General features: G+C 53.9%; 1 protein-coding gene across 6 annotated transcripts in view; it reads right to left on the bottom strand.

The window, feature by feature from the left end:
• Positions 1-13,089, bottom strand: part of IFT172 (intraflagellar transport 172) — a 151,395-nt gene that overhangs the window by 23,990 nt on the left and 114,316 nt on the right. For all 6 annotated transcript variants that reach the window (XR_012157848.2, XM_073335396.2, XM_073335398.2 and 3 more), the window contains 4 exons: positions 12,750-12,848; positions 11,734-11,843; positions 10,423-10,486; positions 9,613-9,699 (listed from right to left, as the gene is read on the bottom strand). Coding sequence is in view for 5 of the 6 variants with exons in the window: in XM_073335396.2 (XP_073191497.1) it covers positions 9,613-9,699; positions 10,423-10,486; positions 11,734-11,843; positions 12,750-12,848 (360 nt within the window). In the remaining variant the exon portion in view is untranslated. The remainder of the gene's footprint in view (positions 1-9,612; positions 9,700-10,422; positions 10,487-11,733; positions 11,844-12,749; positions 12,849-13,089) is intronic.

The following is a 13,089-nucleotide window of genomic DNA, read 5'->3' as shown; positions in this document are numbered from 1 at the left end:
AGGTTCAGGCTGTCTCGAGCTGGGCGATAGATTGATGACAGCCAGGCTTGAAGTGGGTGGAGCCATAGTCTGGCATGTCTGGTCACGTATGTGCAGGAAGCCATGTGCCCTAGAAGACTCAAGCATGTTCTTGCTGTCAAGGCTGGGAAGCTCTGAAGGCTCCGGATGAGGCCCAACAAAGCTTGGAAACAAGTGTTCAGCAGGAGGGCTTGGGCCCGCACGGAGTCTAAGACCACCCCGATGAATTCTCGGGCAACAAAAATGATTAGGGGACTGGAACACATGAGTTATGAGGAGAGGCTGAGGGAGCTGGGATTGTTTAGCCTGCAGAAGAGAAGAATGAGGGGGGATTTGATAGCTGCTTTCAACTACCTGAAAGGGGGTTCCAAAGAGGATGGCTCTAGACTGTTCTCAATGGTAGCAGATGACAGAACGAGGAGTAATGGTCTCAAGTTGCAGTGGGGGAGGTTTAGATTGGATATTAGGAAAAACTTTTTCACTAAGAGGGTGGTGAAACACTGGAATGCGTTACCTAGGGAGGTGGTAGAATCTCCTTCCTTAGAGGTTTTTAAGGTCAGGCTTGACAAAGCCCTGGCTGGGATGATTTAACTGGGAATTGGTCCTGCTTTGAGCAGGGGGTTGGACTAGATGACCTTCTGGGGTCCCTTCCAACCCTGATATTCTATGATTCTATGATTCTATGAATTCTAATCTCTAGGTTGGCTCTAGAGTCAACTTCGCCACATTGAGGAGGAGGCCTAATCGACAAAACGTGTCCGTGACCAGTTGAAGGTGGGACTGCACCTGTTCTTTGGTGTGGCCTCGGATGAGCCAGTTGTTGACATACGGGTGTACCTGTATCCGTCTCCGATGAAGGAAGGCTGCCACAACTGCCATACATTTGGTGAACACCAGGGGGGGGCATGGAAAGACCGAATGGAAGAACTGTGAACTGATAGTGCTCGCGGTTGACCACAAAGCAGAGGAAGTGTCTGTGCGCTGGATGGATCGCTATGTGGAAATACGTGTCCTTCATGTCGAGGGCGGCGTACCTGTCTCCAGGGAAGGTATATTGGTGCCCAAGGAGACCATGCGGAACTTCAATCTTACCATGAATTTGTTGAGTCCGCACAGGTCCAGGATAGGCCGAAGCCCACCCTTTGCCTTGGGGATTAGGAAGTAACAGGAGTAGAAACCCCTGCCCCATAGCTCCCTTGGAACCTCCTCGATCGTCTCAATGGCAAGGAGCATCTGAACCTCCTGAATGAGGAGCTGCTTGTGAGAGGGGTCCCTGAAGAGGGATGGGGAGGGAGGGTGGGGAGAAAGAAAATTAGAGAGAGTATCCCCTTTCCACTGTGCAAAGAACCCAGTGGTCCATGGTTATGAGGGACCAAGCATGGTGGAAATGGGATAAATGATTCAGGAAGGGTGGGGTAGGATACTGAACAAGGTCCAGCACATCATCCTCGGGCGTCCCTTCAAAAGTTTTGTTTAGGACCTGCCGAGAGCTTGGATGGGCCCTGGCTCTGCCCGGACTGGTGGTTGGAGAGTTTCCTCCTGCCACTACGCCGTCTCTTGTAAAAATCCTGCCTCGACTGAGGATGGGGGTAGGGGCGTTGAGGCTGAGGCTTAAAGGGCTTTCGCTGGGTAGCCAATGTGTGCATGCCCTACAATCTCATTATGGCCCTTGAGTCTTTGAAGCCTTGAGTCAGTTTTGTCTGAGAACAGGCCTTCGCCCTCGAAGGGAAGATCCTGCAATGTTTGCTGAAGCTCTGGTGGTAAGCCGGACACTTGCAGCCATGAGATACACCGCATTGCGATCCCTGAAGAGAGGGTCCGAGCAGCGGAGTCCGTGGTGTCCAACAAGGCCTGCAATGAGGTCCGTGCCACTGTTTTGCCCTCTTCCACCAGGACCCCAAATGCCACTCTGGACTCCGAAGGAACCAGCTCTTTGAACTTTAACATGGAGTTCCAAGAGTTATAGTTGTATTGGCTCAGGAGTGCCTGCTGGTTCGCAATCCGGAACTGAAGTCCACCCGAGGAATAGACTTTGCACCCAAATAAATCGAGGCGTTTGGCCTCTTTTGATTTTGGTGCCAAGGCTTGCTGACCATGCCGCTCCCTCTCATTCACTGAGGCCACCACCAGTGAAAAGGGCTGTGGATGCATGTACAAATAGTCATATCCCTTGGAAGGGACGAAGTACTTCCACTCCACCCCTTTAGCAGTCAGAGGAATGGACGCGGGCGTTTGCCAGATTGTTCTGGCCGTGGTCTGGATTGTCCGGATGAGCGGTAGGGCCACCCTAGATGGAGCCTCTGTGGATAAAATGTCAACCACAGGGTCCTCCGCCTCCATAACCTCCTCTGCTTGGACGTTCATATTTCGCACCATTCTACATAAGAGGTGGGTGCGGAGGTCTATTGGAGGGGGACCCAAAATAGCAGTTCCTGCCACTGCCTCGTCAGGTGAGAATGAGGTGGAGACCATGGGAGGAAGAGGATCATCTGAGGCCTCTTGTTGAGCTGGGTCTCGTAGTCCTGAGCCCGCAACCTCAGCGTCCGGACTGGGAACCGGAGTTGGAGAAGGGTCTGGAGCCAGGAAGGACGACACCATAGCCTCCGTGCCCCCAGGAGCAGGACGGCTGCCAGTGGCCTCTGGCACTTGTGGCTCGGAGGGGGCTGAATGAGAAGCCCCAGATGGAGAACACTGGCCTGATGGTATGCCCAAGGCATCCAAAAGGGCCACTGAGTAGACCCTTGAACAGGACCTTGGCCCTGCGCCTGCCAATGAGCAGCCCCTGAGTCCAGGTGGCTGTGATCTAAGTGACGGTGGTCCGAGGGATGCGACCCCGCGTCCGACTCTGTTGAACGAGAGGTGGAATGCGATGGCTACAGTGGTGCCAAGTGGGTCTGCGCCGAGTCACGTCGATGTGATGGAGATCGGTGCTGCGAAGCTGGAGATCAGTGCTGCAAAGGTGGAGAGCGGCGCTGTGACGTTGGGGAACGGTGCCGGGACCTAGACCCGTGCCGGGGTCTGGACCTAGTTCGCAATGATGACCGCCGTCGGGAGTGGCATCTGGACCGGGTTCTGCTCCTGGACGGTGACTGGTGTACGAAGCAGTGCCGAGAATGGTGCCAGGAGTCTGATCGGTGCCGCGAGCATGACTGGCGCCGCGAAGGAGAGCGGTGCCAGGACTGCGAGCGTCGCTGGGACTGCAAGTGGCGTTGGGAGTGGGAAGGGTGCCGAGAGCGGGATCGGTGCTGCAGATCAACCGATGGTGTTGACAGGTGGATAAGGGCCGGCTTGCCCGAGGATGGTACCACATGAACAGGAGCCGGTGCCTTGGTCTGCTGAGGGGATGCCGACACTGCCATAGCAATCAGATCCCTGCAGCCGCAAAGGAGTCGGTGGTGACTGGACCTCAACCAGGCTACGAGTCGGGGAGTCCAGTTGCACTGGACTCAGTGGCACCGAAGTCGCTTCTTGTGCCCCTGGTCGCTTCGCTATGGGACGCAGCTCTGAAGGCGGATCCAGGGAAGCTGGTGTGGGCCCACCCTTTCCGGTCTACGGTGCCGCTTCTGGCCAGGCGAGTGGGAGTGGTGCCAGACCAATGATGTCAGTTGCAGGGCCGGGGAACGCCGGTGCCGCACGTCTCCATCAGAGAACAGTTCCTACTGTTGCCACCGGGGAGCTGCACACCGAAATGCTCAGTGCCAGGTCCTGGCGTGCCGCTGGAGGCTGAGGGCTAAGAGCCGCCTCCATGAGGAGCTGTCTTAAGCGAAAGTCCCACTCCTTCTTAGTCCGGGGCCGAAAACTTTTGCAGATCCTGCACTTCTCTGTCGGATGAGATTCCCCCAGACACTTTAGGCAAGAGTCATGGGGGGGTCACCCGTTGGCATGGGCTTGGAGCAGGAAGCGCAGGGTTTAAAGCCTGGAGCCTTGGGCATGAGCCCAAGCTACCAGCGGGGAGAAGGGAAAAACCCCTTCCAACCCCACTAACTATACTATACTACAATTACAACTATTAAACACTATAACTATGAACTATTAACAAACTGTAGGAAAAAATACTAGGGAGACTGGAGAGCACCAAAGCCGAGCTCCACAGTTCCAGCGACCGTCACGGGCAGTAAGAAGGAACTGAGGTGGCGCTGGGTCGGCTGCGGTATATATCCAGCACCATGAAGGCACCACTCCAGGGGGCTCCACAGCCGACCCACCAAGCGTTGCTAGGGTAAAAATTCTCCGACAGCCATGCACACGGCATGCACACACCTAATTGGAATCAATAGGAGCAAGCACTTGAAGAAGAACTCCCAGTGATCAACAACCCTATGGAACTAATAAGCTACTTAAGAGGGAAAAAGTACAGGTAAGAACAAACAAACCTAACTTCTCACCCCCAGAACGGAGTATTGGAGATTTGCAAGCAGGGGAGGATGAGTCCTCAGCTTCATTCCACAACTGTCCTCCTCACCTTCCTCTCCCCTGCCTTGCTGCCTTCCCCTCCCATTAGTTGCTCTCCTCCAAACAAAACAAATCCCTCCCCCAAGAACCCTGTGGCACTAATCTGGTTTGTGGTGTGTGAGACCCCTTCCTTCACCCTGGGGCTGCTGGGGTTGTCACCACCCAGCACAAGGAGGCCCTGTTTGTGGCTGACCCTTTGACCCCACCACAGATGGTGAATACAGGCTGTGCCATGCCTGCTCCTATTAGCTGCCCCACGCCGGCAGGGAGGGGAGAAAGGAGTGCCAGACAGACCCAGAAAAGGGAGCAGACAATGGCTTAGGACGGTGACCAGCTCTGGGAGAGGAGTTGCTGGAGCTGATGGGCGTGGTCCATTCCAGAAGGACAGTGTCCACCAGAGTCACACACGCACAGCACAATCGGCCACATCTCCGAGAGAGCAACAGCAAAGGAAAAGCCAACACCCCGGCTAGCAGATTTGTCCCTCCACACAGCCCACAGCCCCTCTGCGGGCTGTCTGCCCCAGTGCCCGCCTGTGGCTCTCAGCCTCTCCCACTCCCCTTCAAAGTGGTAGGACTGTGACTACTCAGCACCTTCTAGGGCTTCACGCTACTTGTACCAGCTCCGGACGGGAACCTAGGCATCAAGGGGGTGGCTCAATGTGCAGCTGTGGCCAGGAGAATACACAACACGTTAGGGTGCATGCAGAATGGGCTAGGAAATCGGCAAAGTCGAAAGGTTCAGAGTGGAACTACAAGAGCAATGCAAGGTCTGGGAAAGCTGCCTTCTAGTGACAGACTCAGACTACTGAGTTGAACAAAGAGAGGGTTTGGAGGGGACTTTTATAAGTATCTCAGTGGAGGAGAGTGAGCTTGGAGAAGAGAGTTACTGCACCTCACAGAAAAGGGCAGAATGAGATCCAGTGGCTGGAAGCTCAGGTCGCATGTCTCTTTCTAGCTCAGCCAGGAATCACTGGGTGTCTATGGCTGGTGCGATGCAGGTGGTCAGATCAGATGTAACCAGGGCTGGAGGAAATGCATCCTAGAATACCCAAGGAGCTGACTGAGGAGATAGCTGAGCCATTAGCGATTATCTCTGAAAAGTCATGGGAGATGGGAGAAATTCCAGAAGACTGAAAAAGGGCAAATATAGTGCCCATCTATAAAAAGGGAAGTAAGGACAACCCGGGGAATTACAGACTAGTCACCTTAACATCTGTACCCGGAAAGATAATGGAGCAAGTAATCAAGCAATCAATTTGCAAACACCTAGAAGATGATGAGGTGATAACTAACAGTCCGCATGGATTTGCCAAAAACAAATTGTGTCAAACCAACCTGATAGCTTTCTTTGACAGGGTAACAAGCCTTGAGGATAGGGGGGAAGCAGTAGATGTGGTCTATCTTGACTTTAGTAAGGCTTTTGATACTGTCTCGCATGACCTGCTCATAACTAAACTAGGGAAATACAACCTAGATGGAGCTACTATAAGGTGGGTGCAAAACTGGTTGGAAAATCATTCCCAGAGAGTAGTTATCAGTGGTTCACAGTCATGCTGGAAGGACATAATGAGTGCAGTCCTGCAGGGATTAGTTCTGAGTCCGGTTCTGTTCAATATCTTCATCAATGGTTTAGATAATGGCATAGAGATTACACTTATAACATCTGTGGACAATACCAAGCTGGGAGGGATTGCAAGTGTTTTGGAGGACAGGATTAACATTCAAAATGATCTGGGCAAACCGGAGAATTGGTCTGAAGTAAATAGGATGAAATTCAATAAAGACAAATACAAAGTACTCCACTTACGAAGGAACAATCAGTTGCACACGTACAAAATGGGAAATGACTGCCTAGGAAGGAGTACTGCAGGAAGGGATCTGGGGGTCATAGTGGATCACAAGCTAAATATGAGTCAACAGTGTAACGCTGTTGCAAAAAAAGCGAACATCGTTCTGGGATGTATTAGCAGGAGCATTGTAAGCAAGACACAAGAATTAATTCTTCTGCTCTATTCCACTCTGATTAGGCCTCAACTGGAGTATTGTGTCCAGTTCTGGGCGCCACATTTCAGGAAGGATGTGGACAAATTGGAGAGAGTCCAGAGAAGAGCAACAAAAATGATTAACGGTCTAGAAAACATGACCTATGAGGGAAGATTGAAAAAATTGGGTTTGTTTAGTCTGGAAAAGAGAAGACTGAGAGGGGACACGATAACAGTTTTCAAGTATGTGAAAGGTTGTTACAAGGAGGAGGAAGAAAATTTGTTTTTCTTAACCACTGAGAATAGGGCAAGAAGCAATGGGCTTAAATTGCAGCAAGGGAGGTTTAGGTTGGAGATTAGGAAAAACTTCCTGTCAGGGTGTCTAAGCACTGGAATAAATTGCCTAGGGAGGTTGTGGAATCTCCACTATTGGGGATTTTTAAGAGCCAGTTGGACAAACACCTGTCAGGGATGGTCTAGATAATACTTAGTCCTGCCATGAGTGCAGGGGACTGGACTAGAGACCTCTCAAGGTCCCTTCTAGTTCTATGATCACAACGGTCCCTTTTAGCCTTAAAAATGAATTAATCCATGAACAAGATGTAGAACAATACGCAGAATATTCCAATGCCTTTATATGAATCAACAGTGCAGGCTCATCCGGACACAGCAGTGCTGGTCCCCCATCTCAAAGGGTGTCACAGAGCTCAAGGGAGTTATAACAGAGTGACAGGAATGATCAAGGACCTGGAATAAGTCTGCCACACAGAGAGACTGATAGACTCATAGATATTAAGGTCAGAAGGGACCATTACGATCATCTAGTCTGACCTGCACAATGCAGGCCAGAGAATCTCACCCACCCACTTCTGCAATAAACCTCTCACCTAGGTCTGAGCTATTGAATCATCAAACCTCAAATCATGGTTTAAAGACTTCAAGGTGCAGAGAATCCTCCAGCAAGTGACCCATGCCCCATGCTACAGAGGAAGGCGAAAACCTCCCAGGGCCTCTTCCAATCTGCCCTGGAGGAAAATTCCTTCCCCACCCCAAATATGGCGATCAGCTGAACCCTGATCATGTGGGCAAGATTCACCAGCCAGATACCTAGGAAAGAATTCTCTGTAGTAACTCAGATCCCACCCCATCTAACATCCCATCACACGCCATTGGACCTATTTACCATGAATAGTTAAAGATCAATTAATTGCCAAAATCATGTTATCCCATCATACCATCTCCTCCATAAACTTACCGAGTTTAATCTTGAAGCCAGATAGGTATTTTGCCCCCACTGCTTCCCTTGGAAGGCTATTCCAAAACTTCACTCCTCTGATGGTTAGAAACCTTCGTCTAATTTCAAGTCTAAACTTCCCGATGGCCAGTTTATATCCATTTGTTCTTGTGTCCACATTGGTACTGAGCTTAAATAATTCCTCTCCCTCTCCATATTTATCCCTCTAATATATTTATAGAGAGCAATCATATCTCCCCTCAACCTTCTTTTGGTTAGGCTAAACAAGCCAAGCTCCTTGAGTCTCCTTTCATAAGACAGGTTTTCCATTCCTCGGATCATCCTAGTAGCCCTTCTCTGTACCTGCTCCAGTTTGAATTCATCCTTTCTAAACATGGGAAACCAGAACTGCACACAGTATTCCAGGTGAGGTCTCACCAGTGCCTTGTATAAAGGTACTAACACCTCCTTATCTCTACTGGAAATACCTCACCTGACGCATCCGAAGACCGCATAAGCTTTTTTCACGGCCATACCACATTGGCGGCTCATAGTCATCCCGTGGTCAACCAATACTCCAAGGTCCTTCTCCTCCTCCATTACTTCTAATTGATGCGTCCCCAGCTTATAACTAAAATTCTTGTTATTAATCCCTAAATGCATGACCTTACACTTCTCACTATTAAATTTCATCCTATTACTATTACTCCAGTTTACAAGGTCCTCCTGTATGATATCCCTGTCCTTCTCTAAATTGGCAATACCTCCCAGCTTTGTATCATCCACAAACTTTATTAGCACACTCCCACTTTTTGTGCCGAGGTCAGTAATAAAAAGATTAAATAAGATTGGTCCCAAAACCGATCCTTGAGGAACTCCACTAGTAACCTCCCTCCAGCCTGACAGTTCACCTTTCAGTAGGACCCGCTGTAGTCTCCCTTTTAACCAATTCCTTATCCACCATTCAATTTTCATATTGATCCCCATCTTTTCCAATTTAACTAATAATTCCCCATGTGGCACCGTATCAAACGCCTTACTGAAATCTAGGTCAATTAGATCCACTGCGTTTCCTTTGTCTAAAAAATCTGTTACTTTCTCAAAGAAGGAGATCAGGTTGGTTTGGCACGATCTGCCTTTTGTAAAACCATGGGCTGGGATTGTTACCTTAGAGAGCAGACGATACTAGTGTCTATGGAGAGCTGGGGCACAGCACGGGGGTGTGTGTGTGTGTAAATCTACAGCGCCCTAGCCTGCCGCGCCCTAACTGGCTGCGTGGACCCTTCCAACAACCCTTACGGCTCGGTCTGCACGTGGAGCTGGGAGCTACTTGCACTAGCCCTCATACAAGGCACTAAACAGCCATGTAGGTCCAGCAGCATGAGCAGCAGCCAGCAGCGGGAGGGCTTAGCTGCCCTGAGTTACAGGCCTGCCTGGAGCCCGGGGCACACACTCAGAACAGCTCGCCTGTGCTGACGCTTGCCGCTCTCCACTCCTGTTGCCAGCAGGCTACTCCACCAGCGCCGGCATGATGTGCCAGCACGCCCAGCTCTACGTGCCAGGGTAGCCTATCCACAGTGTGCGTGGAGCTAGAACGGCCACTCAAAGCACACGACAGAGCCCTGAGCGCACAGCAGCAGGGTCCCAGCTCGCTCCGTGGAGACAAGCCCTAAGATACTGCGCGGTCCAGAGAAGGGAGACTGGGAGCATCTCGTCTCCCTACCCCTCAGCATGAGAATGCGGGGACATTCAATGACATCAAAAGGGGGAAAATTCAGAACTGACCCATCTGCCCCACTCCTCTCCCTTACTCTCGTTCTCCCCCTGCGTGCCCCGCAGAGCCTGGGCCCTGGCACTCGGCCTGGCCTGTGCAGCGGTGGTGGGGACAGAGCTGTGAGCGCAGTGCCCAGGGCTGGAGCGGTACCTGCTTGGCAGCGGTCTCCAGGCACTTCTCCCACTGCTCCCGCTCCGCATACATGTCCAGGGCAGCCATGACATCCACCCCCACTAGCTGTGGAACAGGAGAGAGCCACAACACCCTGAGAATGCATTGAGTAGGGGAGATGCCCCCTGGTGTGGGTGCCCAGCCCCCCAGTGCTCCCCAACATGGGTGCCCAGCCCCCTCCAGCAGCACAGCCACCCAGACCCCTTTTCCCCCAGCACGGGTGCCCAGCCCCCCACAGCTCCCCGGCATAGGCACCCAGCTCCCTCCCCCAGCCCCGATGCATCACACCGTTCCCCAGCACGGGCACCTAGCCCTCCACTGCCCCCCAGCACCGGCACCCAGGCACACATACATCACACTGCCCTGCACGTTAGCACCCAGACCCCCAAACAATGCACCACCCCCAGCACAGAATGGCCCTGCCCCCTCACCCAGCTCCATGGGAGGACACCTTGGGCACAGAACGACCCCGGCCCCTCGCCAGCCCCGTGGGAGGGCCCCTTGGGCACAGAATGGCCCCAGCCCCTCGCCAGCCCCGTGGACACTGAACGGCCCCGGTCCGTTGGCTGGCCCCGTGGGAGGGCCCCTTGGGCACAGAACAGCCCCGGCCCCTCGCTGGCCCCGTGGGAGGGCCCCTTGGGCACAGAACGGCCCCGGCCCCTTGCTAGCCCTGTGGGAGGGCCCCTTGGGCACAGAATGGCCCCGGCCCCTCACCGGCCCCGTGGGAGGGCCCCTTGGGCACAGAACGACTCCGGCCCCCTGTTCAGCCCCAGACAAAAACATTCTTACTGAATCCACTTTGCCTTGATTCTTTAAATACTCCTTATAGCGCTGGTCCACATACTCCTCCGACCTGCCAGGCAGAAGGAGACTTTGTTAGCAGCCAAACCAAGGGTGCCCTATGGCCACCATGGGGAGGTGCCCAGAGTGGAGCACAGGGGCCCAGCGGGGGTCCCACTGCAGCTGCAGTGACAGGGACAGGGAACAACCCAGCTGGGGTGTGTCTGCCAGGCTCCTGAGAGAAGCAGGACCCTGGAGGAGGAGCAGGCTCTTGGGGCACCTGGGGTGAGGGCAGAAGACACCCCCAATCCGTGGCAGGAGGCTGCGAGGGACAGAGGCAGCTGGGAGTAAGGCAGTAGAAAACTGCGTGCAGGGAGACAGGACCAAGAGCACTCCAGGCGGGAGGGGATGGAGACAGGCAAAAGGGAAGTGGGGGGTAGGACTGTAAGTGCCTTAAGGGCAGTAGTGGGAAATGGGACTGACGGTGACTGGGAGACAGTAGGGGAGTGGGGGAGGGTGGGAAAGAGGGGAACGTGCAGGGGGCAGTGACGGGGGGACGGGAAAGAGGGGAACGTGCAGGGGGCAGTGACGGGGGGACAGGACGGAGAAGAACCCGCAGGGGGCAGTGACGGGGGGACAGGACGGAGAAGAACCCGCAGGGGGCAGTGACGGGGGGACAGGACGGAGGAGAACCCGCAGGGGGCAGTGACGGGGGGACAGGACGGAGGAGAACCCGCAGGGGGCAGTGACGGGGGGACAGGACGGAGGAGAACCCGCAGTGGGCAGTGACGGGGGGACAGGACGGAGGAGAACCCGCAGTGGGCAGTGACGGGGGGACAGTACGGAGGAGAACCCGCAGTGGGCAGTGACGGGGGGACAGTACGGAGGAGAACCCGCAGGGGGCAGTGACGGGGGGACAGTATGGAGGAGAACCCGCAGTGGGCAGTGACTGGGGGACAGTACGGAGGAGAACCCGCAGTGGGCAGTGACTGGGGGACAGTACGGAGGAGAACCCACAGTGGGCAGTGGCGGGGGTACAGGACGGAGGAGAACCTGCAGGGAGCAGTGGGGAGGACAGGATGGAGGAGAACCTGCAGGGAGCAGTGGGGAGGACAGGATGGAGGAGAATCTGCAAGGAGCAGTGGGGAGGACAGGATGGAGGAGAACCTGCAAGGGGCAGTGACGGGGTACAGGATGGAGGGGAACCTGCAGGGGGCAGTGGGGAGGACAGGACAGAGGGGAATCTGCAGGGGACAGTCAGGGGAGAGGATGGAGAGGAACCTGCAAGGGGCAGGGGCGAGGACCAGGCCTGAGGGTTACCTGGGGTCGAGCTCCTTGGCCACACGTTTTGCCTTGTTCCATTCTTCACCCTCAATGAAGGCATCGATAGCTTCTCGGATGAGGTCCAGGTTGAGGTAGAGCTCAGCTGCCTGCAGGACCGGAGCAGGGTCACACTTGGGCACTGTCACCTGGGGCTCCAAGGCCAGAGGCCATCTGGACCCACTTCTACAGAACCCATACCATGGGGCCAGAGCCATGACTGCAGCCTCTGGGCACTACTGAAACATGCTCCACAAAATGAGAACATCAGAATGGCCACACTGGGTCAGAGCAATGCTGCATTTAGCCCAGGTCCTGTCTACCGACACAGGCCAATGCCAGAGGCTTCAGGGGGAGTGAATTTTGTATCATTTGCAAATTTGGCCACCTCACTGTTCACCCCCTTTTTCCAGATCATTTATGAACATGCTGAACAGCACTGATCACCAGGGGGGCCCTGCTATTTACCTGTCTCCATTGTGAAGACTGGCCACTAATTCCTACTCTCTGTTTCCTATCTTGTAACCAGTTACTGATCCATGAGAGGACTTTCCCTCTTATCCCATGACTCCTTAGCGCAAGAGCCTCTGGTGTGGGACCTTGTCAAAGGCTTTCTGAAAGTCCAAGCACACTATGGTGATTGGATCACCCAATATTTCACTCCCCTAGCCTCAGGACACAGCACCTGCCTCCTTCTCTGGGACACAATGCCCACTTCCCTTCTTGCCCCCCTGGTCAGCACACAGCGACTGCACAGCCGAGGAACTAGTTGTTCCAGTAATTAATGACTCTCACTGCTAAACATTCACACCTTATTGGCAGTCTGAATTCTTCTAGCTTCAGCTTCCAACCATGGGCTCGCGTTAGCCCTGCCTCTGCTAGACTGAAGAGCACGTTATTAAATGTTTGTTCCCCATGTAGGTACTCACAGACTGTAACCAAGTTACCCCTTCACCTTTCATTCCCCTGACATTAACACCTCTCTTCAGCACCGTGTTGAAAGCACCAGCCCTTACCGTGCTGGACTTCTTCATGGCCACCAGCTGGGGTCCCACCAGACGCATCACCTCCACACTCCGGGGCTGGCCCAAGAATTTAATGGCCAGCTCAGCTGCCTGCAGGACAAAAGGCATCAGCGGTGCAAGGGACAGGAGCTGTCAGAGAAAGGGACCCTTTGGGGAGAGCCGGCCCCTGGCCCCGAGATTTGGGGAGGCCACCTTTGGGGAGAGCCAGGCCTCGGCCCCGAGATTGTGGAGAGAGACCCCGTCACGGAGAGTCCAACCCTGGCCCTGGCCTCAGGCGATGGGGTTGTTCAGGGCACAGCCTTCAATGGGTCACTGGTGCCCAGCTCATCTC

The sequence above is a fragment of the Lepidochelys kempii genome, chromosome 3, assembly GCF_965140285.1.
Source record: "Lepidochelys kempii isolate rLepKem1 chromosome 3, rLepKem1.hap1, whole genome shotgun sequence".
Classification (NCBI taxonomy): Eukaryota; Metazoa; Chordata; order Testudines; family Cheloniidae; genus Lepidochelys; species Lepidochelys kempii.
Note: the sequence above shows the minus strand (reverse complement) of the source record. Positions and strands in the feature narration are given on the sequence as shown.